The sequence below is a fragment of the Triturus cristatus genome, chromosome 2_1 (genome assembly GCF_964204655.1).
Source record: "Triturus cristatus chromosome 2_1, aTriCri1.1, whole genome shotgun sequence".
Taxonomy (NCBI): domain Eukaryota; kingdom Metazoa; phylum Chordata; class Amphibia; order Caudata; family Salamandridae; genus Triturus; species Triturus cristatus.
Window position 1 is genome coordinate 807,397,765 of NC_140581.1, and position 25,640 is coordinate 807,423,404.

The 25,640-nt window shown below is 43.2% G+C and overlaps 1 protein-coding gene across 2 annotated transcripts in view; it reads left to right on the forward strand.

Moving 5' to 3' along the window:
• The window catches only part of CNTNAP4 (contactin associated protein family member 4), a 1,754,782-nt gene that overhangs the window by 232,351 nt on the left and 1,496,791 nt on the right, over nucleotides 1-25,640 (forward strand). For both annotated transcript variants that reach the window (XM_085632834.1, XM_085632836.1), the window contains exon 2: nucleotides 15,963-16,073. In XM_085632834.1, coding sequence (XP_085488960.1) covers nucleotides 15,963-16,073 — 111 coding nt within the window. The remainder of the gene's footprint in view (nucleotides 1-15,962; nucleotides 16,074-25,640) is intronic.

Consider the following 25,640-nt stretch of genomic DNA (forward strand, 5'->3'; position numbering starts at 1 on the left):
CCGTTTAGATTTCCTTTAGGAAGTGAAGCCAGGGAGAAACAATTTGTATCACGAACAATCAAGTGCCTAATGAAGGGGTGGATGTCCCTTCCTCAAATTACAGAGAATTAACGTGTAAATAGAATAAAGCAGAGAGAGCAAGCGGGGCTTTTGCTTTTGCTATGTCTTTAGCCGGCACACTCCATTGCTTTAGGACACGGAGCATTACCTGGGTGAACCGTTTATTATTTTTGCTTTAGAAACAGAAGGTCAGGTTAGGATCGTTATTTAGACTCGGCGAATTTAGGGAATTAGGATTCACAAAACCTGATTTTATGCTCCAGAATGAATTTGCGCACTACTTACTAATTCGCTGTTTATTACAATCCGCTAGGAGTTCGTTTTCCAAATAGCAAGCAGTACCTTTTTAACATTAACGTGGAAAAGCGAACAGACACCAGATGCTCTCGCTTGTGTTCTATGTTTCTGATGTTAAGCTGCGCTACGTTTGCTATAATATTCGGTGCCACTCTCTAGGGTTATTTTATATCATCTCTTGTGACAAGTCGTTGGAAGGTATAAAACGTACAGCGTGATGAAAATTCACTTTCAAGGATGTCAGCCAGAAAGGATGAGTAGGTCCTATGGGACGTTGCAGTGTGTGCACTTGTGACTGAGGGCTTCAGGAGCTCTCTTTTACTAGCAGTCAGAGCCGCTTCCTTGGCAGATATTGACGAACCCTCAAGGCTGTCTCCTGCATTGCTTCTAGGCTCGCCCTCTGAACCCATCTGCATATAACTCCCTTCCGGGGTGCTTTCCATGCTCTGATTGGCTGGTTCATCCCTTGTGGCCAGATAACATGTGTTGGACACCTCTCTTAGGGGGACACACAGACTCTCTTCTTAGTGCGCATCAGTAGCCTTTCATGAAATCTGCACATTCATTGTTATTGTTCTCAGATGCCTAGATTTAATTTAAAACTCATCCTTATCACTGTTACATGTAGCACCGTACAGAGAATTGAATTCATATAATTTTATGGAGTTCTAATGCCCTTCTATATGTAATCAGCTGTTAATAATACTTTTTGATAATCGAGAGACAACAGAGGCTGTGGGTCTCAACCACGCAGAAAACTGGTGAGGTGCAGTGCATGCCAAGTTGGTAGCAGTGGAGTGCTGATGTCGTTTTAATTCCGAGGAGGTCGAAGGTCAGCAAGGAGGAGACTAATGTTTGCCCATGTGGTTGTAGCTGTCATCATTATTTATATTGCTTTGTTCTAGTTCTCAGTTTCCTTCAATGATTGGCCTCTCCTTCGCATATGAGGATGCGCTCATGCTTCTGCGCTTGCTGTGTGAATGTTGCTGATGTAGGCTGAGCATCTGTAATCAGTGTTACTCTCATGTCTCCTGTCCTTCTCTCATTAAGCACATTTTGCTGAAGCTAGAGAGCTCAGTAATATTGAGTGTTTAGCATATTCATGGTAGCCTACGCCCTCGCTTACCTGCCGCCTTCCTCTTGATTTCTTTGTTAAGATAGGGCATTTAAAGGTGCAGTAAATTAGCAGTTGTCATGCACTCTCCTGGTTCTAATAGCGGAGACAATCCTCGAACTGATGCTGGACCTCCTATCCCCGCCGGGCCAGGCCCGTTCACTGAATCTTTTCTCCCTCAACAAAGCATGACCCTTCAGGGGAAGAGGGGTTGGGACAAAATTAGAAAACAAAGAATTGCAGTACTGGTTTGGGATAACAACTGTGCGGCACAGCATTAACTGGAGACCCTCCGAGTTTGCTAGATCGATGTGCACAGGACCATGACCTCTGATTTTGTGAAGACGCAATGCACTGGCAACAACAAGAGGCAATTGCCATCAATACACTACACACACCTCCAGCAATGAATTTGCAAGAACTTCAGCAACATACACTCACAGTCTCTTTCAGAAACACCAGAAGGAAACAGAATAACCAGAACGACAGACTGGAGCTATACACTCCCAAGGAATAACTTGAAATACAGATTGTAGTTACTGGCACTCCCAAGGAAACACTCGGAACATAGATCTTGGTACAAGGTTCATACATGAATCAGGCGCTCTGAGGAGAGTTCTCTCGGCACTACTGTTCATCAGAGAAACACAGAGGAAAGTCCCTATTCTTTGAATAAATACAGTTTAAAGGTCAAGATTGCAGGAAGTGACCAGAGCAAGAACAATCAAGAAATTGGAGGAAAATCACTGTGAGGAAACTTGAAGACAAGTCTATAGTCTTGAAGATGTCGATGACCCGGTCACCTTACTACTGTAAAAGAACAGTGTGCACTAACCTGATATCAAGTATTTAGCCTAAGTCTATAACTTGTCCTAAGTTTCAAGAAGGTCTTGAGGTCGTGACTTAGGAAGTCACAGAGGAACTGGAGTAGCTGAGCAGAAGGTTGAGATGGAGGATGCGTCGAGGGAGCTGGAGCCAAGGGAATCAGTGGAGGAGCTTTGAACTGCAGGCATGAAGACCGCTGCCCAGATCTGGTCAATTCTTCAGATGAGTGGGTAGGATGGAATCTCATTCCACAGGGAGCGCAGGCCAAGCAAGGGGCTCGAGTTTGGGGGAGGTCCATATAACTTGTTCAGGGTCCAATGGCTACAGCGGGATGTCACCTGGGATGAGGCACAGGTGGCAATCTTGAAGGTTCCCCAAGACTCCTGAAGTAAACATGTGTTCCTACACTGGCCTTAACCCTACAGGAAGAGCAGATGCAAACTATTGGATGGAATCAATCAGCAAGAAATGAATGTTTTCAGTTTGTCTCAATGTGCAAAAGGAAAAAACACTTTAAGACCCTAGTAAAAGTGGAGTAAGGCAAGCCACTTGTTCAGAGAATGCTTGCAAGCTCAGGCATAATGTAATCAGGGAGTTAAGGGAAACTTGGCCATGGAATTATAGTACGCGATAAGGCATCACAGCAAACCATGATCCCAGCGCATCAGGCCCACTACACATAGGGCCATGACGGGCTTGTGACAGCAGTTCTTTGAGATGAGTTTACAATTGTGTCCAATTAGTATTTTAGGTGGCAACAAGACATCTCTGCTGTAGAAATGTAGTGTTTGTTAGAGTTTCCTCTGTTTCATATCCGATACTTTGCATAGTTCTATAGGGCGCGAAGATTGCCACTTAATAAGATCGATATTTTAGATCAAAGGAGGGTTGTGCTTGAGGGGCTCTACCTTCTGAATGACACTTTATGTATTGTTGTACTCAAATGTAAAACCAGCAGTTAATCAGCTGACACCTTATTTAACAATAAGCAAAAACATTAAATTAACATTAAATAATGAAATGCCATAAAACACATTAAAGGAAAGGACTGGAGATGGAACGGAGTTTTACATCTTCATGATCAGTAATGAATAGAACGCTGGGAAGACTTGTATAGAGTTCATTTTAGTCTTTGAGTCTAAAGAGAATAACCGTTCTGGAAGTGGCAATTACCAAATGTACAAATGAGCATCAGGAGTACTCACCTCAAGTAACAATGTGGAGACTTAAAACAAGCGAGTCATGATTTTTAGAATATTTTATGCAGGTGTAGTTATTAAAAATCACAGGATGTGTTGAACTATCATTATTACTTTTATAGCTGTTAGGATAATATTTAGATTTCCATCATATCAAATAGACCAGGATGAGAAAACAGTCAGGTGATTACTGATGCTATGGCTTACAGATAGAGTTCAAGGAATTTCAGAACCTGAGTGAGCTATATTGATAGATGATGGATAGTATTATCTGTATTTCACCCAGGGATCAGAAACAAATGTGTATTGCCTACTTTAGTATAGCATCCGTTCTTAAAATGTATTCCTACCATAATGCATGGCATAATGAACTTCATATTGGATGCCGATAAGTACTAGCCATGCAGCTTGCTTTTTTGCATCTCCAATTATACATTGCTCTAAAGTCATGCAGTCGCAGCTTACTTTATTGTTTTTTTTTACACAGGCTAACAGTTACATTAGAGATTATGCTAGAGGCATGCCCAATTATAATAAATGGATGGTGCCATCTGCATTCTGCTATGCACCCAGATTTTTTTCCAGCCGTTGTTTGACCCCAGCGGAGGATTTGGGGCACATATTTTGGTATAAAACATTCATGAATTTCGATAAAATTGTAGAGCCCATATAAAAAATGGAGTGTCTTTAATACAAAGTTGAAGAAACGTTTCCTAGTCTATATTTAACCTTGCATATTTGTACCTCCTAATTCTAAATTCGAAATTTTGTGGAGCATTTCCTTTTGCACTTTGATGGGAAATTATCTATCCTCAATTCTAGTAAATTTGTAGTAGAAAAAAATTGCAATGCTGTTCTGCCTTCTTGAAAGGCTTCCCAGAATAGAGCCTTTTTTATTTCAGATGACGGCTGAGTCTTTCCCACAAATGAAGGATGAGCAAAACTCGTTCATCTAATGCATTTCATGGCATCTAGGGGCATATGTATCAAACGATTTTGTATTCGCAAACGCTGCGATTCGCAAAAAAACAGCGTTTGCGAATACAAAATCGCAAAATGAGATGTATGAGCCATTTCAGCATCGCATTCTTAAGGAATCGCTAATTTTGCGATTTCTTAATTTTTCGTAAGCATTTAAGAAATCGCAAATTGCGATTCCTTAAATGCTATGTAACACGCACCCAAGTTGTGCGATTTCTCCTCAAGAAATCGCAAATTACCACCAACTTCAAGTTGGTGGTAATTTGCGATTTCTTTGAAAAATGCACTTTTTGGCATTTTTCAAAGTACCATGTGGCGCTCATACATGCCCTTAGGGCATGTATGTGCGCCATATGCGCACACATGATAATTTCAGGGGTGCATCAGGGTGTCATCATGACACCCTTGCACCTTTGAAATTATTCTCAATTTGCGATTAGCAAATTGCGATTCGCAATTTGAGAAAGACTTCCCATTCATTGCTATGGGCCTCCTGGCCCATAGAAATGAATGGTAAGGTATTCCTTAATTGCGATTTCGCAATTTGCTAATCGCAATTAAGGAATTTTAAGAATTGCAAATTTTTATATACATCCCGTTTTGCAATTCTCAAATAGCGATTCTCAAAAAATCGCTATTTGAGAATCGCAAATGGAGATTTTGATACATATGCCCCCTAATCACTTAACCTTCATGATCTTTGAAGTAGCTGACAGTAGGGGTGAAGGAGGAGTGCTCACCCACAAGGTTGGCGATAATAATCTCGAAGCCAAAGGATGTGGATCATGATATTTGTTGGGCCAGAAGGCAACTCCATGAAGTTTCATGCCCAACTGCTGTAGAATTTGGAGGGGTGACATAGGTTCAAAGTATTACCTTGGGAATTTAAGGGACTTGAAAATCCTTCAAATCTAAGGGTAGCATTACCAGCAGCGACTCCTTCGCTATGGCAGAGGAGCGTCACCACCCTTCTAGCAGTAAAGAAAAGAAAAAGAAAATGATAATAAACCATGGTTTATTATCATTTCATCATGTGTCAGGACACATGATGCTTGGGAGCATGGCTAGGGGGATAATAGGCAACCCCAGGGAGTAGTATGCATTGTTATCAGTGTGCATAGCAGTTTGACTGGCGTCTCAGGCTGGCCAAACCGTCATGTGCACTTTGCATGTTCTCCACACAGACTGCATTACAGCTTGCATGGAGAACATGCCCAGGCTCTCAGTCCCTGTCTGAGCACTGAACCACAGTGCTCAGACCAATCACAACGCTGCACTACAGTGAAGCCTTTGCAGGTTTATGTTGTTTCCTTGTATGAGTCCTTTTTTAGACGGCAATTATGTATTATCAGCTAGATTTTATATGATTATGAACTTTTTATGTGTGCGGTAATATTGTGATGTTTTTTTATTAACTTAAAACAAGAAAACATTGAACTATTGTATGTGTCCTACCCACCACTGTACGCAATCTGTACCCACCTCCCAGTAACCATAAACAAATATGTATTTTGCACTTTTTGCCCTTTTTCACCTTCTTTACATGTGTCTTTTCTGTAGACACCTCAAGTTTGCTGCTTCAGGTGTCCATGTGGCACAAATTCATTTCAATCTATGAAATTTCAGGTGCTGTCATGGCCATGCCTTTTCACTCTCAGCACAGCGCTCACCAGCACGGGGAAGCCTTAGGATAGCCATGCGCTTTACAAAACACAAACATAAACATTTCTGCATATGCATCCTTTGACTAGCATGCTTATCTCTTCATATTAAATCTAATGAAGCACTCCGATTGTGTTGTGCTTGGGCACAGAATTGTCTGCAAATGCCCTCAGATTGTGGAAACTTCCATGGTTTTCTTTGTTTTTCAGAAATGGTACTGCAGCGTCACGTGTTACTTCTTTAGTTGTCAGCCATTTTCGGAGGACTGAACTGTTTTCTTTAGTGTGTCCTTCTTGTGTACTATGGTTGGTGGACACTACTTCTGAAGTTTGTTGACACACTAGTTTTGTCATTTTTATCATTGATGACACTACATGGTAAAATTGAATAGTGTCACAAGCCTACCTGTTGCCTTTTGCTGTGAGATTTAGACCTCTCACCTTGTATCGTATTGTTTATTTTAGCTGGTTCAGTGAATAGTTATGCTCACCATTGACTTACTGTGCAAGTATCCTAGCTGCTCATGTACGCGCCCAGGATAATCTTTAAACTAGCCCTTTCTCCCTTCTGTCCACACAAGAGTAGCGTGGTTGAAGTAAATTCTGACTTTGCTGGTGTATCATTCTTGAGAAAACGTGCTTTTTTGCAGGTTTCTCATTTATTGCATCCGACTTGTACTTGCACACTATGTATTGGTTCAATTTATTAAGGGTTAGGCATGATATAGAAAGGTTGCAATATGTGATGTATTTGATGTTCATTTTTTAAACCGCTTGAGGGTACAGAAGTATGCAGCATAGGCATTGTGTACCATGAACTTATCTAAGAATTAGAATCACATGTGGCCACCTATTTGGTGGATGGTTCCTGCACTGGCCCTACACTCGAAGGGTTTGTTCTCTAGTTGCGGATGCAAATGTTGTATGCTGGGATGATGTTGTGTTTGCAGTGCTGTCATTGCAGTTTCATTTAACGTTGGTGTTTGTACCACAGCAATCCTTGTAATTGGCTGTTGGTATTAAAAGATGCCATCAGGTGGCAGTATAGTGACTGGCATGTCATTACTGTAATTACCTGTAATATTCACTTCATTAGCCATATCTATATGTATTGTTGCAGTGTGCCCTTCAATATTTCGTAAGGTCTATGGTGATATTATACTTTACATTTACAGATTTCTGTGTCTTTTTCCTTTTGCCTTTGTTTTTGAGTGTATAATATTGCTTATTTCACTGTGTGTCTTTATGCCTTTGCTCGTATGGAAGGTATATTTTAGTGTTTTCAATGTGTGTTCTGTAGTAGACAAATGTAATCTTGGCATTTACTAACCTCATAAATACAATGTTTGACTTACTTGTGCACCCCTGATACTTGACATTGGGCAGTTAGAGTGTGACTTTGTGCAAGTGCACTTTTGGGACACTGTGCAGCACTATGTGAGGGTGAGAAATAGAACAGATGGAGTGTCAGTTTAGTGTACAGGGCATGTTTATCCACAAATGTGACTGAGCATCCTGTCTTTCAAATACTAAATAACCTCTCAAAGGTTTCTCTAGCCAGGGCTCTCTCACGATCCAGTCTCAAGTAGTCAGCTGGGCCTGCTTCAGACAAAGTAGTAATTCTGCCTTTTGTGGCTCTGTGGCAGTAGCTAGAGGCCAATCACTTGACTCATAAAGAGATCTTCTGGGTTGAGGATTTCCGGTATGAGTCAGGAGTTCCTGACTCTTCTTTCTCCAGCAGTCAGACAGAATCTTCTTTCAGATGTTTCTTCACAAATCCAGGCATGTTCTTCCGGAGATGGTGGTAAGGTGGCAGTCTAACTCTGTGAACTAACTAGCGGTAGGGGAATTTCTTACACTTAACTTCTTTAAAAACCCCAGGCTCCTTTTAAGAACTTCCTTTTGCAGATTATCTTTTCAAGGTTCTTCTTAGAATTGGCCCAAGTCTTCCTCAAACTGAACATGCCTCATCCCTTCTTCTAAACACTGCGATATGAAGATACAGCATCCTTCCCTCTGCCCTTGCTGGTATGGTTTTCCTTCTGCTGGGAGCATGTATGGTTTAAGCTCCATTGAGTCCCATTTGGAATATCAAAAGAAGTAGCAATTAAGGTTGTCCTTTGTGTTGCCAATTGTTCCTTTCCCCCTCTCATGTGGCTAATCTGTGCTAATTGATCATTGTGGGCACCACTACAGCCTTCCTTCTCACAGAGGCAAACCTATTATCCTAAAGGAGGAGACTTTTAAATAATAATTCTGAAATGTCACTGAATCACTTTTACTGGTCAAATCAGTTCTAAACCAGTTTGCTTTCGGGCAGCATATAGTAAACTTTAAAAAAAAGTTTATTACACTAACTGTGAGAATCTGGCCTGGTACATAGTATATATGCTAGACCCTTGACTAACCCAACCCTAAATTCAGGAGAACATACTATTGTAAGATTGTATTATATGTGCCTAGTTTTAGTGATGGTTTTTCAATTAATCGACGCAAAGATTTATCTGGTAAAACAATGCAGGCTTGAAACACAACCGCTGCACACCATTGTGAGAAACTGGCCTAGTATATGATGTCCACTAATGTAAGTGGGCACTTTGCACCAGTCCAGACAACCCTTATGGTGACTGGAGAGGTCTTAGACAACCTAAGAAAGCCCTCTAAGTGGTAGCTGTGGAGATTATCCTTCAGGCTTAGTCCAGAAGGAGTGTAAAGCAGCTTGTTGTACTAGAATGCGATCTTATAATATAGATTAAGTGAAAAAGAACTACACAAAGTGTTTATAAAAATATGTATTCATTATATAATACTCTCTAACACATAGAAATATCTGCTACCCGGATATATACACACAATACATCAGCAAAGTAACACAGTAAATAGCACAAAATACAGAGCGGCCCCAGGGCGGGGACCAAATCATATACTAAGAAAGTGGTATAAGAACCACAACTTGGATCAAGATAGGGTCGAGAGGATGTAGAAGTGCTGGAACCCCAAGGATCCACCCAAGGTGAGTAGATAGGGACCCCACGGAGAGCGTGTGCAGTGTGGAAACACGACCACATGCTCCGTGCAACTCTATGTGCAAGTCACGGTTGGATTTTTAAAGTTTAAGGACCCTTCCCAGTGGACCCTGAAGAAACCCAGTGGAAGACAGAAGTTTTCCCACGTTACGTACACCAGGGAAACCGGGTGTATACATGTGAAGTGGTGCCGGAAACCACAGTCGAACCCAATAGAGAACTTCAGGAAAGTGCCACTGTGGAAGAAGGAAGAAGTGTCCGGTGGAATCTGAGGATGGATTCTTGATGAGAGGCATTTGCAAGCAGAGAGCACAGTGTTTATGTCACTCAGGAGTGACCAGGAGACTTGGAAGACAAATGCCATACGATGTCGCGTGCTGCAAGGTCAATGACAAGGACCTTGACTCTGCAGCTGTGAGGAACAGGCAATGCTGAGGAGGACCAGGAGCTATGCACAAGCTGTCCCATGAAGGATGTCAAGTACTGAGGGGTTGGTGTCCGGTGAGGGCACAAACAAGCCTTGGCAAATGCAACCAATGCAGAATTCAAATAAGGAGCAACGTCAGGAACAGCAAGGTCCAGAAGACTCACCAACAGCAGGGTAGTCAGGGCAGGCCCAAAGCAACCCAGGGATCCCAAAAGAAACAAGTGTGACCCTCAAGTGGCCCACAGGCCAGAGGTACTGGAGTCGTGAGAGGACCTCAAGCAGCTCACAAAAAGATGCAGGCCACGATGCACATGATATGGTGTGGCTAAAGATTCTGGTCACTGGAGATGCTTGAGGTTGGGGCTACTTGGAGCACAAATATCTTTTTGGAAAGAAGCCAACATACCTTTGCAGCTGCAAGTTGGATGCAGTGCACAAGGGTTTGATTATTGCAACCCTCATGAGGGATACTGGCCTCAAACTTGGTGAGAGGGCAGTGCAGGCCTAGTGAGCTGTGGAAAACCCCCACCTGGGTTTCAGAGCACACGGAGTCTGGAGGGGCTCAAGATCTGCAGACCAGTTGACTTAGTTGTGGTGCCTGCAAATGCAGGCAAGTGACTCCTTCACTCTAAGGGAGATTTCTTATAGTGTCTTTGATGCGTCACAGGCCTTGGAAGGTTCCTGCATGATGCACAGGCACAGACAATGCAGTAGACTGGAAGGGAGACAAAGTCAGGCCCAAACGAAGTCCAGTGAAGTTCAAAGTGCCAAGATCGTAGACGTGCAATGGTATCTGATCTGAATCTTATCCCACAACGAATGTAGGGACCTACACCCAATTAAGCCCTTAAGTACCCTAGGGAAAGAGTTGGGAAGATTCAGGGGACTCTCCCAAGGGAGGGTCTGGACAAGGGGGAGGTTACTCCCATGTCCTTTGTCCAGTTTTGCACCAGAGCGGGAGCCAACAGCTCCCAGAACTGGTTTGAACTGGACTATGCACATGTGCCCCTCAGGCAGACTTTCAGGCGCTGGCAAGCGCACCTACCCAATCCCAATACACTAAATCCTGTCTGGGAGGGGGTCACGACTCATTGTGACAGGATGCCTATTGTTCTGCCTTCCCCTGCTCAAGCTTGGCTCAGCAGCAGGAGGGCAGAATCATGCCTCTGGTCCGCAGGTATCATTTTGTGCTGTCTGGGTGAAGAAGGCTGGTACTGGGAATATTGAGAGCCTAATGGAGAGCTCTTCCAGTGCTCGGAATCGTACCACCCACACCGTTTATGGTGTGAGAGTATGATTTCAACATGTTTGATATCAAATATGATAGGATTCGTTGTAGCCAGTTTCAAGATGGTCATCGCGTAATTACACCGTGCCACTCTTTATAGTAAATAACTGCTTCACTGACAACCCGGGAGAATGGACTCCCTAGGCTGCAGGGGTGTCCTGCTCATGCAGGGGCACCCTCACACATAGCACCAAGCACCCTACCTTCAGGATTGCAAAGGCCTGCTCGAGGGGTGACTTATAGGTTTTAAGTGCAGTGACCCTAGATATAGGAAAACTATATCTGTAGTAAGTGGTGCTAGCACCAACTTACATAGGCTGCCATGGCAGGCCTGTAGTTCCATTTTGAATGGTCTCTCATTGGTGGCATAATACATGCTCCAGCCCATCGAAGACCTCTGGGGTACCTATGCCATGGGCACATGGATACCATATACTAGGGACTTATAAGGGTACCCCTGTATCTAATCTGGGGTGTACCTAAGTACTGAAAAACATAATTCAGGGAGAAAGCAGATAGATGAGGATCCCAGTCAGACTAGTCAAAAACCAGCATAGCACCAGAGGGTTTCCATGCAGAAAGATCCTACCTTCCTACACTAACCTTATCAACATCTACTTTCAACATGTGTTGGAAATGTCCACCTTTTGCATGTTATTCTCCCCAGATTTTGCCTTCTTTTACTCAACCTGTTGTCATGGGCCATTGGACTTTGCGCACTTTAACCCTGCTAACCAGGGGTAAAGTGCATATGCATTCTTTTTTTAAACATGGTAAAGATGGCATACACCTAATAGGGACATTTAATTTACTTATAAATCTCTAGTATACGTTACTACCTGTATCCCAGGCCTGCAAATTAAATGCTACTAGTGGGCTTCAGCACTTAATGTGCCACCCACTGAAAAAGTACTTTAAAACGAGTCTCCAGGCTGACAATTGGTTGTGCAATTTTAAACTGCCACTGCAACATAGCCCAATGAACCTCATGCCAGTCCTAAACTTTCATTTTTCATTCTTATAGGTCACCCCTAACATAGACATTCAAAGCCTAGACAGCGGGGAGCACGGCGTTTAAAAGAAGAGCATATGTATTCAATGGTTTACATGAGCCGGCCATGAAAAAGCCCCAAAGTTGGTTATCACTATGGCACTGCTTGTTCTCCCATAGTTTAATGCTGGTTTATACTATTAAATTTTTTAGGTGCAAAATTCAGTTTGGGAAAAGCTTGAAAAATAATTCAATTACTCATTTTCATAATAATTTAAAATCCAACTTAAAGGTCAAGTCAAAATTTACATGACTATTCTGAAATTGGGACTTTTAGGAAGTTGAATTTTCCCGCCCAAAACTAAAAGGCTTTCCTGCTGATGTCCAGGTGTAACTTTACCCCTGATGGTTTCCCTGTAGTGTGATGCGTACTGCTCCCAGACAGTGTAGAAAACACTCTGGGTGTGAGGAGAGGGTCCCTTCCCAAGGCAAGATGGCCTGGGAGCTGTAGCCAGCCCCTTCCTGAGTTTCAAAGGATGCCTACTCTGTCACTGGTTGATGAAGCTCACAGTTAGGGCAGCCTCCCTTTTGTTTCTTTATTTATGCATGCTCCAATCTCAGTGGTCGGGAGGAACTGACCAGAACTGGATTTGGGGGTGGAGAAAGGGTTGCCTTTCACCGCTGGCTGGCACTAGGTATAAATGGGGACTCCACAGAAGTCCTTAGAACACTTTTGGACCTGATAAGAATCTGAGATGACCCTAGAAGTGACTTCAAGTGTCCATTGGCTGACTTCCCGTTTGAGCGACAGGGACACAACAAGCTTCCATAGGTATCTCTCCCTGCAAATGCCCAGCTGACAAGTTCCAAACGGACATGCTCTGTTCCCTGCAGCTGACTTCTGTTGGAGTAGCCTTAGCTCTTCAGTAGTGTGCCCCCCAGGTCTCGGACCATTGGCTGGAATTAGAGTGTAATCATTCTGTCCCCAAACTGCAAGAACTGGGAATTAGAAACTTGTTGCCAACTTTGCTGCTGGAGAACTGTTTGAGAATGGGCTCACCTTCAAAGCTGCAACCATGAATGTCAAATTGCTGTTCGGTCTCAAATTGCCAGTTTTCCATGCTGAAGGATGTCTGACTTCCAGAAAGGTTTCTAATTCTGAGTTCAGAGGGCTTCACCGAGACCACCATTGAGCAGCATCCTATCGACATTGATGCCTTTCTCAGCATGGACGTCGGACTATGCTCACTCTGAGCCTTACCGCCTCTGTCATTAACCACACCCGGACCCCACTCTTCAGTAGTCCGCTATTGTCAAGCTCTGTTTCAGAACCAGCTTCCATCGTACTTTCCTGAAGACTCGTCATGACCATTTTTTCTTCATAAGCGTTTCTAAGTAAGAAGGTAAACTTTCCACCAGGACGAACTTGTTCGCTGTACCCAAACTGCGAATAATTTCGGTCAGCCTTAACTTTTAACTTGCCCATGGTCTAGTGCGAACAGATACCAGTGGTTGGCACTTTTGGATGCTGTTTTGAATTCAAATATAAAAAATTCATATTTCTTTTTCTTCCTGCTGTATTTTGTGTGTTTTAGTGTTGGTTTATTTATTCAAATATTCTTTTTTTCTAAATTGAATTGGAATTTTTCTTGTGTTGCATTTTCACTGTATTACTATTTGAGTGCTGCCTACATACTTTACACATTACTCCAAGTTAAGACTGACTGCTTTGTGCCAAGCTACCAGGGCATAGGGTTATTTAGTGATTTCAGTCTATCGCCCTAACAAGGATTATGATTATTATTTGAAGTGGATTCTCACCCCTTCAACTAATAATCTAATTTCTTATACCATTGCATTAGATGTATAATAATAAGTGGAAAACAAATTTGACATTTATTGCATTTTGCCAAGCAAAGTTACAGAAAAGAGGCTTTTTCAAAACTAGAGCTTTGCATGAAAAATATAACTTTACTTACACACCAGCTAACAACTATTAGCAACTGTTGACTGTGTGGACATAGGTTTACCCCATTTTTTATGTTACGCAGCCAACACAGTTGGCTTAGACGATACGCTTTTTAGGTGATTCAGCAAATATATATTAGTAGGTTTTTCTAGATGACAAACACTTTTCCTTGTCATTCAACTCTGCAATACGTTTAAATTGCAGTTCAGCCACAGCCAGGTATTTTCTAGTGCCATACAGTTTGTTCATCTATGTCTGTGGTGTAAATACATACTGCCACCTACATATGACACTAAGGGCCATATGTAGGTAGCCCAATACCGGTCGGTAACGGCCGATTTTCGGTAAATATACCGTTACCGACCGGTATTTAGGCTTTTGCTATGTAGGGGGATCATTTCTGTATTCGGTAATTTACAGAATCGGTAAAATTACCGAATCGGTAATTTTATCGATTTGGTAAATACCGAATACAGAAATGAGATGTAGGGGGAGTGTGTGGTGGGTGTGGGGATTCGTTATTTACCACCAACTGAAAGTTGGTGGTAAATGACGAATGTCTCAGTTAATGCATTATTTGGGCCGTAGATGTGTGCAATGTGGCAGACACACATGCCCTTAGGGCATGTATGTGTGCCACATGTGCTCAAATGCAGGAATCAGGGGTGCAACAGGGTGTCAATGTGACACCCTGCCACCCTTGATTGAGCTCCCCCCATTACCGATTCGGTATTTACCGATTCGGTAATGGTAACTGGCTTCCCATTGATTCCTATGGGCCTCCTGGCCCATAGGAATCAATGAGATACAGGTTACCATTACCGAATCGGTAAATACCGATTCTAAAATACCGACACTTACCGAATCGGTATTTTTTTACCTACATTACATTTACCGATTCATAAATACCGAATCGGTAAAATTCAGTATTTAAGAATCGGTAAATGTAATTTACCACTGACGTAATTTCTGCACCAGCTTCCCAAGGCCTTAATGGAAAGTTCTGTAAACGAATTGGATGTGCCCAATTCAAAAGACCAGTGTTAGGAACAGATCATGGACTGTGAAACTGGATGACAATGCTGAAATGCACAACATCCTAAAACTAGCAGACAGTTGGGTCCTTAAAGAAAATCAGTGGAGACCAACCACAAATAGTACATTTTCTACAGTAGTGTATTTAAGGTGATGTGTTTGCGAGTGTGTTGTACTTCAATGTTCATTTTGTTCAGTTTTCATGTTATCTGAATCTTTAGTAGATTACCTCATCCAGTTTTTGATTTGTGATTGTAATGAGTAGTGGTTCAGGCTATGCATGTAATTATACAAAGGGGTTGTACAAACGCAAAGAATGTAAGAAGCAGTACAATAAATACCATAATTCCAAAATATCTTCATAACTCTGAAATCACGCAAAAATGTGTGTGCAACATGATAAAATTAGGCCTGGGCCAAAATTCCGTTCGCGGAAATTGCGATAATTTGACATTTTCGCGTTCTGCGGAAAGCGCGAAAACGTCAAAATTTCCGCACTCCGCAGCTTATCGATAATTTGTTTCTTGCTCGCGATGTAAAATAATACATTCTAACGTGCGCGCGATCGCCTTACCTGAATCGCCGCGCTCACCGACAAGTTTTCCCGATCCGGTCGTGTTCTCCACGAGATGTTGGATTGTTGGTAGCCATTTGCGCTGTCTCGCGACAGTTCGCGCCCGCAGTAACGTCATGCGTCGCGCGATCACTTCTTTCTTCTCGCGATCATGCACCGCGAGACAAGTGAAAACAAGATGGCCGCGCCCGCGAGCAACCGCATGGGTAAGTTGGTGAGCCGCGACCACGCAGAAAATACCGCGAACGGGCGGGAAAAAAACTTCCGCATCTTCGCGATATTTCCGCGTGCAGAGATTTTTAACATTTTCCAGATAATTTGCGAAAGTGAATTTCGCAAATTCCGCCCACCCCTAGATAAAATAGCATGTGTAACAGGATTAGGTATCTGGAATCATGAACATATCTTCCTAAATGCAAATAATTTGCTCTTATTGTGTACTTTTATCCTGCAATAAAATACTAGCTCATTTAAATGACCCATTTTAACTATGGCCTGTGATTTTTCTCTTACAGATAATTGTGATGATCAACTCATTTCTGCCTTGCCTCAGTCATCCTTCAGCAGTTCGTCAGAGCTTTCAAGCAGTCATAGTCCTGGCTTTGCACGACTCAACAGAAGAGATGGTAATTCTTTTCTCTTGTCTTTTAGAAATTGCGAATCCACTGCGGGATAAAAACGTACATTGACGAATGATCATCTGTCATTCTGTACTACCCAATCTAGAGAATTATTGCATCACTAGACATATATTTTTGAGGAATGAGCAATAAACCACTTTCTCTTCGTCAAATTTTGTCTAATTTATTGATACATTGTGCCTCAAACGTTTATTAAAATAGGGGGGTAACTGAACCTGTAAAAGAAGAATAGATGCCACGGAAACTGGAGCTTTGTTTAACAAATATTTAAAGGAAATGTATGTTTAAAGAGTTTATGGAAAATTTGGAAGAGAAGGAAAAAAACACTAGGGGCAGATTTATGTTGCACTTTTGCGCCGCCGTTGCGTCACTTTTGTGAATCCTGCGCCATGGTGCGGGGTATTTACAACGTGACGCATCTGGGAGATGCGTCACGTTGTAAAGCCCTGCGCCACATGTAGGCGTTCCAGGGCAGGTGGGGGCGTTCCGGCGCAGGAACGCCTCCTAAAAGTGGCTGAGTGAAATCTACAAGATTGTACTCAGTCAATTTTAGGCCCATGCTGCGTCAAAACCCTGCGCCTGCTTGAAGCAGGCGTAAGGATTGACGCAGCATTGTACAGATAGGGCCCCCCAGAACATTGCTGGAGCTGCGTCGCGCTTGTGACCCAACTCCAGCAATGCGCCACTTTTACGGCACAGATGCGTCACGCATCTGTGCCGTTTTTGCCCCATGGTGCGCCGCATTATCAATGCGGCGCATCCATGGTGGCGCAGCTGTGGCGCATAATAACTGGCGCATCCCTGCTGATATGCAGGGATGCGCCAGTTAACATAAATCTGCCCCTAGATGACTTGTCCTTGTTTACTATTAGGTCACCTTTTAATAATCAGATTAATATGCACGTCAAAAAAATCGAAATGAACTACAAAGTAAAGAGACAGTGAACAGTAACAAAAGTGAAGGGATTCCGGATGAAGCAAGCAATGCCAAACATACTGCCTTTTGTACAAAGAAAACGTTTTCTGAACCCCTACTAACACACACAAACATTTGGGCAATAGCACTGCCGGCTTCCTTCACAAATAGAGAGCAGGCAAATTACATCAGCAGCAGCAGTGCATGCATCAGTCACTGAGCACTGCACAGATGCTGCACTGCCAAGTGCCACAGCCATCAGCCTAATCCACTCGTTTGCACACAATTGATGATCTAGAGGACAGAGCCGCTCGTGATAGTTGTATGAAGTAAGCATCCTTTATCAAGAGACACATTCTTTTCACAAGACCCATGCAATTGTATCAGAGCAGAGGGCAGCAGATGTGCAGCTTTGGGTCCATGGTGTCTGATCTATTACTGTTGGGCACAAAATGTGCAGTGGAAGCCCTATCAGACAAAAGCGATGACACTGCTGCGGTGAGTAATTTCCTATCACAATTCGATATGGACCTGAGATTTTTAAAACACCTGACATTCATAAGTTCTGAGTAAGTATAGAACCGACTTTACATTTTTATTAATTTAATGGTTCTTAGTAATTGACAAATTGCAAAGCAGGTCACGGCATTTGGTCCTCAGCATCAGCCACCTTATTCACTTTGGGTCACTGTTTCTTCCGATTACAGCAGGTCCATGCTTCAGGTATGCTGAGGTGGACAGGCAGTCTCCCAACCTAGAGGGAGAATCCCTGTGCTGATGCCACAGCAGATCACCCACTCACAGGATCATCCAATAAAGAGTCAGCAGTCTTGTACTGATATCTCCAACCTGGCAGGGAAATACACAATATAGAGATGGCATCCATGTTTATTTGAAACACCCAACTCTCTGATGTGTGATCATTTAATGCATAGTCACCATACATCTTCTGGCATCAGTCCTCTAACCAGAAAAAACATGCTCTACAAAAACTTACAGCTGCAGGGAGTCATGACAATGGAGTATCAGCCACAAACAACTGCTCACTCACTTTCCTTATAAACGTTATGACTGTTTTTCCAGTTCTGGGCAGAAAAGGTAAAGGATACACTAATAGTAATTTATTTTGACGTGAAAACGCTACGGGAGTTTGAACCTTGAGCAACCCGAAAACAGGGAGCTAGAAACACGCACGAAAGTGTAGAAGAAAATTAGAGAAAACATGCTCCAGTGGGTAAACAGATTCTTCAGGGCAGTACAGGACTTGAGTAAATCCAAGCAAATGAGAATGCCAGAAATCTACATTGTTCAGGAAACGAGAGGTGGTGTGCATCTTAGCAGCTGAGAGCTGTAGAAACCTCCAGGTTCTTCTAAAGTTTAAAAAGAGGCGGGAGTCTGATTTGAAAAAAAAACAATTTATAATTTAAGTCATCCTAACCTTCAGCAGCTCTAATTGCACCAATTACAGGATTGGGAAGGACACATGCCATGTTGGGGTGCCATTGCATAGACTTAAGCACACCTGATTTGTAAGTACAAATCACTCCACCATAGTTTACATCGGTGGATGCTGCGGATGCAGACAGATAAGGAGACCTATTATGGAGCACTCACAGTACGCAGTTTCAAACCGAGGAGAGACTCACTATGCAATGGAGGACATTTGGTTGGGATGAATTGAAGTGAGCTACATTGTTGGCACGTCTTGAGAAAGAGACATGGCAGGTGCAGGCAGTACCATAGGTAATGTGCAGGGATGTGATGTGCTGCTACACTGTTTACAGAGTAGCAGGCACGTTTTTTGATACATTTGCCTATTGCTCAAGTTTACCTCCTGCACTATTATAGCCTTATAGCCCGCCGTAGGGGGCTATACCGGCTGTTAAAGGCCCACTGCAGCGTTAAAGGCCCGAGCCGAAGGCGAGGGACTTTAACAAAGCAGAGGGACTTTAAAAGCCGGTATAGCCCTGCTACGAAGGGCTATAAGGCTATTAGAACATTCTGCCACTAACAAATAAAACAAAGCCTTCAGGGAGCGCGAGGGGATTGAAATCCCCTCAGGCTCCCTGAAGTCTTTGTTCACAGCCAGAGCTGTGAACAAAGACACATTGGAATGTTGGTGCTCCGGGCTTATACCAGCCATTATAAGCCCGGAGCGCTCCATTGTTTTCAATGGAGCTCCCAACATTCCAATGTTCTAATAAAGTAAATGCCTATGTTACATTTTCATCGGTTGCACATTTTATGATGTTGTTTCTAAGAATGTGGCAAAAATATCCTTGCTTGTTTGCTACTACAGTCTCAGAAATAGGCATTAACTTAAGAAAAACCATTTGAGATGCATAACTTATTTTTACACAAATACACACTGTTCACAGTACCTTCTCAGAGATTGTCTTGGAAAATGTCAAAAAAAGAGGAAGCTTTTTGCTCTCATTAGTAAGTCTGGTTTTGGTGGGTGGGTCAAGGTTACTGCATTGTGGTAATCTTTCGTAGCCCAGGGTTTGTAAGGGCTTTGTTTGACCAGTTCTCTGCTAAGTATGCAGGAGTCCTTAGCCACATTAATGAAAGTATCTTTGCTGCCCCATTGGGGTATTTTTATAATTCTGTATATGAGCAACCGACCTTTAACAGTAAAAAAAAACCTTGTACAGATTTGTATATGCCATTACCGCAGTTTAATATGTTCTTACCTTTAGGCGGTTGTAGTGAGCTCGACTGACTGCCAGAGGAGGAAGAGCGCCCGACAGGCACCAAATATGAAACCACACCCATCAGCTCCATTAATAATCACTCAAACCAATCTTTATCACATGGAAGTTTGATCATTACATCTTGGAACGTGGCCGGGATGAGAAATAAGCTAAACAATAGAGAATGGCTAATGGATATTAAAAAACGCTCATTAATACTCCTTCCAGAAACCTGGCACACTGAACCTTTTTATATCGATGGTTTTATAATGATTTTCACCCAAGCTATCCCCTCAAGGCCAGGGAGAGCTAAAGGAGGTTTGGTAGCTTTGGTTTCAGTCACATCACAGTACATTTTAAAGAAAGTTTACACTAACTCAAATTTGTCCAGTTTCTATATTTTCTTACAAAATGCATGATAATTATACATTTTTATAATAATATTTTCGATAGCACTAATTACAAGGTAGTTATGTCACTAGAGGAGGAATTAGATACATTTTTAAAAGGCACTAAGGGAGATTATATACTAATTTGGGCGGGCGACTTTAATAGCGAGAAATGTAAAATATTAATCAGGGAAAATTGTGGACATGCCCTCACTTTCGCCATGATGTATATGGCGGCACTATTAATAGCATAATGTACAAATATAACCTGGAACTCTTGGAGCCGTCTGGTAAAAAGGGTGAAACTGTTGTTCAAACTTACGAAGGAGCACAATTCTCGTCCAGTATTGATCATATCCATAACCCCCTACCATTTATGGATAAATTAGTCCAAAAAATCCAAGGTTATAGTTACATATGCTTAAGGGGATTCTCCACAGATTTACAGATTATAATTGCTTTTTGTAATATAGCGGCACTATTTATGAAGATTTAAAATCAAGAAATAAGAAACATGCTCATTACCACCCGAGATGGTTTGATCAAAAGTGCAGCAAAATAAACCTGAAATTTTAAAAAAGCACTAAAATCAACACATAGGGATTGGGAAATGATGAGTACTCTACGTAAAACGTATAAGCAAAGTTTAAACATAAGGAAAGCAGAAATCAGGGAATTAGCCTGGGATAAGTTAGTCCAGGCAGCAGAGACACAAGATAATACTTTATTCTGGAAGACTTTAGATCAATTATTTTGTAAAGATGAGTCAGCGATTAAGATCGAGACCATAGTACCACCGGAAGAATGGTTATCGCACTTTAAATATATAATTAATCTGAATAAAGACGACACTATAATCCCTGATAATAGCTACACTATAATTGTAGCCCCCCTCAATTTGGCACCCATAATGTTAAATTAAATGAAAACTGCCTTAGATAAAAGCGCAAATGGTAAGACATCCGGTCCCGATGGGGTTCCTACTGACATTTCCAAAAGTGATATAGACTTCTGGTCCCCAATTCTACTCAGGGTGTGTAATGCCACAGCAGAAGGTGTTTTGTCCACTAGTTGGGTGGAAAGTGTTATAGTCCCGATTTTTAAAATGGGCGATAGAGTGGATGCAAAATGCCATTGCCTTATATCCCTACTGGATCAGATGCTCCCAAACGCTTTACACGTTCAGGAAGGACCTCAAGACCTGGCTTTTCGCCTGACCCGGACCTGCTCCCCCTTGAGACCATCATGGGTGAGTAGTGCGCTCTTTAAACCCCCTGATTGAACATCCAAGCTGATGGGAAGAATCCTTTCAGAAAGGCTAGAAAGTTGGGTAAGTGAAAACAACATGTTTACCGAGCCCCAATATGGTTTCAGAAGAGGTATATGGACCATCGAGCAGTGTGTAAACCTCGAACTATTAATAGGAAAATATACCGTTGCTAAGGAGGGCAAATTACATCTCTGCTTTGTAGATTTGACGAGTGCTTTTGATCTTGTAAACCACAAAAAATTATGGCAGACCTTAATTGAGATGGGTGCTCCAAAAGACATTATAGCTTATTTGTCACAAATGTATGCGCTCTTAACTCCGCTAACTGTCCGCTATTGCCTTAATAACGAATGTACCCCCCATTTTCGAGTAACCCAAGGCATATGCCAAGGGTATGTCCTCGCACCACTTTTATTCTTCCTTTATATAAATACTGTTGACATTACTCTGCAAAAACTGCAAGCTGATGCCCCTAGAATTGGTAATCGCATTACTCCAGTCCTCTTGTATGCGGACAATGCAGTTCTTTTTTTTTTTTAAGTTTGAGTTTATTGAAGAAATAAAGAAGGGAAGGAGAAGGGAGGGGAACGGGGTATAATCATCATGATAAACATATACAAAAAAATAAGCAATTCAATAGAAACTCTCATTAAAAGCAATTATAACAAGCATGAAGCTTACATGAACAGAGCCTACGTATAGGAATGAAAAATACCATATAGTATAGTAGAACGTGATATCATAACAAAAAAGGCATTAAAGAAAGAAGAAAATCATGGTGGCTTACGCACCTCAACTGTGTTAGGATCTGGAGAGGCGTGCACCGGAGCAAAGGAGGAGAGATAGGATACCAAAGGAAGCCAAATCAGGTCGCGTTTAATTGCCAGGGAAATGGGAGATACGTAATTAGTATCTAGGCGATGATGGAAGCAAACTGCATTCCACCAAGATTGGTAGGAGACATTTGCAGCCTGTTTCCAATTAGAAGTAATGGTATGGAAAGCCACAGCAACTAGAAGGTCAAGTAGTAGATAATGGGAAGGAGATTGTGGGAGTGACGGTGATAGGGAACCTAGAAAAACTTGTGAAGGGGAAAAGGGAATTTGAAGTTGAAATATCTTTTGTATTTGCGTCCATACTAGGTGCCAGAACTTGGAGATAGGAGGGCATTCAAACAACATGTGTTTGAGATCTGCGACGGGACAGGAACAGGACCAACAAATAGGGGATGTGTCAGGTGAAAAACGGGATAAAGCTTGTGGAGTACATAAAGTTCTGTTATAAATGAAATATAAGGTTTGGGTAGTATTAGCAGCTCTAGAGGCTTTATGAAGCTTAGCCCATATTTTGTCCCAAAAAGGTATTGGCCAACCCTGAGAAAGATCCAATTCCCATGCATTCTCGATTTTAGATTTTAGTCTGTCAGTGGAGTACCGGAAAGAGTTATAAATAGCAGAGGCTGAGGGAGACGTCTCCAATGCAGTTCTGCTATCAAGGACAGCTAATGGGTTACAATGTCTAATTGAAAATCTTGCACTTTATATGAATGGGAAAAACGTAATACTCAACCTTAGTAAAACATTTACAATGACGTTTGGAAGGGGGGAAACTAAACACAAGAACCACCATATGGAAAGTGTCCCCATCGAAAGAACATCCTCTTTTTCATATTTAGGCCTCCACTTTACTTGACAGGGAAGTTGGGGTAGTCACATTGATCATTGTAAATTGAAATTCATAAGATTAGTTGAGGCCATTTTGAGACTTTAACAAATAATTGGGAATAAAACAGTTAGGGAAATGTTGACCCTTCATTGGAGCAAATGTCTTACAGGTACATGTTATGGAGCGGCAATATGGGGGAGAGCCAAATAAACCTCATTGCAAATTTGGCAAAATAAATTCTTTAGGAGGCTTTAAGCAATCCCTGACTCTACCCCCACATATATAGTGTGTTAGAACCGGGGTCTCTAGTTGGCAGGGGTATGCACCCTAGTCCAAGTAGGGACCACCGCTTCCGACAGGGTAGCTTGGCGCAGAGCAGGAAGGCGTAACTTAAAAGGCGATGTGTAAAGTACTTGTGCAACATACACCGACAGTGGCACAGTAAAAGCACTCATAAAAGGACACCACACCAGTTTTTATATAAAATAACGGTATCTTTATCTGAAAATTATGTAAGATTCAAAAATAGTAAGACTCCACATATAGAAAATCAAAGGCTTTCAGTGATAAGGTCTTTGAGACAAGTAACATCAAGGGAAATGAGTCTGTAGGCTGTATTCCAAAATAGGCTGGTAAAAACTGTCTCTTCAGGCTCATTAAGTCTTTCTAGGAGTCCTTTTAGGCCAGTGTTCATGAGAAAACACCAATTCAGTCTCAGGCATGCATAATGTAAGAAAACCGTGTGCTGGGACTAACCCGATCAGGCCCCAGTAAGGAGTTATTTAACACGGGGTTCCCACGGCTGATCAGGGCTCTGGGAGCAGCAGTCTGAGGAAGGGTGGTGGTCCGTAATGCCTATCAGGCCAAATCTGTATTGTGCCGTCAGAATTAATGTATGTTTAAGCCCTCCCAGGCCCGATCGGTGTGGCGCTGACATTTAAATGGTTTCAGGCCCAATACTATATGTCCACGGCCCCCGTCAGGCTTGTTGTTCAATTGGGGCAGTCCCGATCCTCACACCACCGCCCACACGGTCTCCCGCATCACCCCACGTGGACCGTTTCCTCGGGCAGGCAGACACTCCAGCAGCAGCCGGTTGCCGGGAGGCTCCCGGTAGCTGAGCGTCGCTTCCGTGCAGTTTCCACGTCACTCCCTCAGGCAGCGGTGGAGCCGGGCCGGGTTGCCTCACGTTCCTCAGGCCACCAGCGAGGCTTCCCCCGATGATGCTCTCCGTTGCGGAGCGACTCCACACCGGCACCTATCCCAGAGCAGTTCTCACTAGAACGCTCCCTCGTTGCTAAGCAACCCTACCGACGCCAGCATCAATCCCAGCGCGGCTCACGCTATGACGCACCTGGGATTCCCAACCCAGTCCGGCTGCAAACACAGGGGGGCAGTTTTCTAGTCCACCGTAGAGTGCAGACACCCACGAACAGCGCTGCAGGGATGTTCCAGTAGCTTGCCCTACCCGAGCCAGCGGCAGTGATTTCACAGGCACAACGCTTCACCACAGCGCGTTCAGGGACAACGTTGCAAAAGACTCCACTCGCGTCCACAGAAGGGAAATTAACATACTCTGCACATTTCTCCGGTCCTGGGCAGCAGCGGTGATTATGGCACACAGCGCTGCTAGCTCACAGCGCTCACAGTATACAGCTTGTCCAGGACCCCAGGCGGCGGCGGTGATTACCGGATCACAGCGCTCTTACCTCACAGCGCTTTACAACACCTTAGGGGCCCCTGGTGGCACCGGTAATTGTCAGGACTTCCGCGCTTCAGTCCCTTCACAGCGCTACAACGTGAAGGCAGATCCTGGGCGGCGGTGGGGACTTAAGGGTGAATGAAATGGCCTCACACACCCAGTGCTGCAGAGGCAGTTCTATAAAGGGACTAAGAGGTGGTAGTCCTCATGAATCCCCCACCAGGCAGGGGGATAGTCAGCATCAGGTTGTGGAGACACTCTGGAGATGGTATTGCTGGGTCCCCTGTGGCAGGGCAAGATCAGCAGGTAGGCAGGCAGGCAGGCAGGGCAGCTCAGCTAACTTGGGGGAGCAGTTCCTGGGAGCAGTCAGCCTCAGTAGTGTAGCAGTCCTTCCAGCACAGCAGTCTTCACTTCAGCAGCGAGTGTTCCAGGTCCAGTAGTGTAACAGGGATGTGTGGCCAGAACCCAACCTAATATACCCTAAAGTCAGGTGACCGGGAGGGGTGGCACTTTCTGGAAGAATCTAGGGTTTGGAAATCACTGGAAAAATCCAGGAGGCTCTGGGGTGTTCCTTTTCCTACCTGTCTGTCAACCAGCGACAAAAGGCTACAGCAGCAAAACGTCCCAGAACATGCAGACTACCAGTATGTAAATAAAGGGTAGGCCTCACTGCAGTAGCAGGGCCTGTAGCTGATACTCTAACGTCACCATGTTTTTAAAGGAGAGCACCTGCCCCTCAGCACTGTTTAGCAGTGGTAAGGGGCCCAGAGTCCTAATGTCCAACAAAAATATGGGTCCAGTAGGAGGCAAAGAGGGCAAAAAATGTAGGGGAAGACCACCCCAGGGCTCACAGGTCTAACACAGTCCATAAGGAATTGTCTGTCCCCTACATTAGTGATTACGAAGGCATGGCAGCT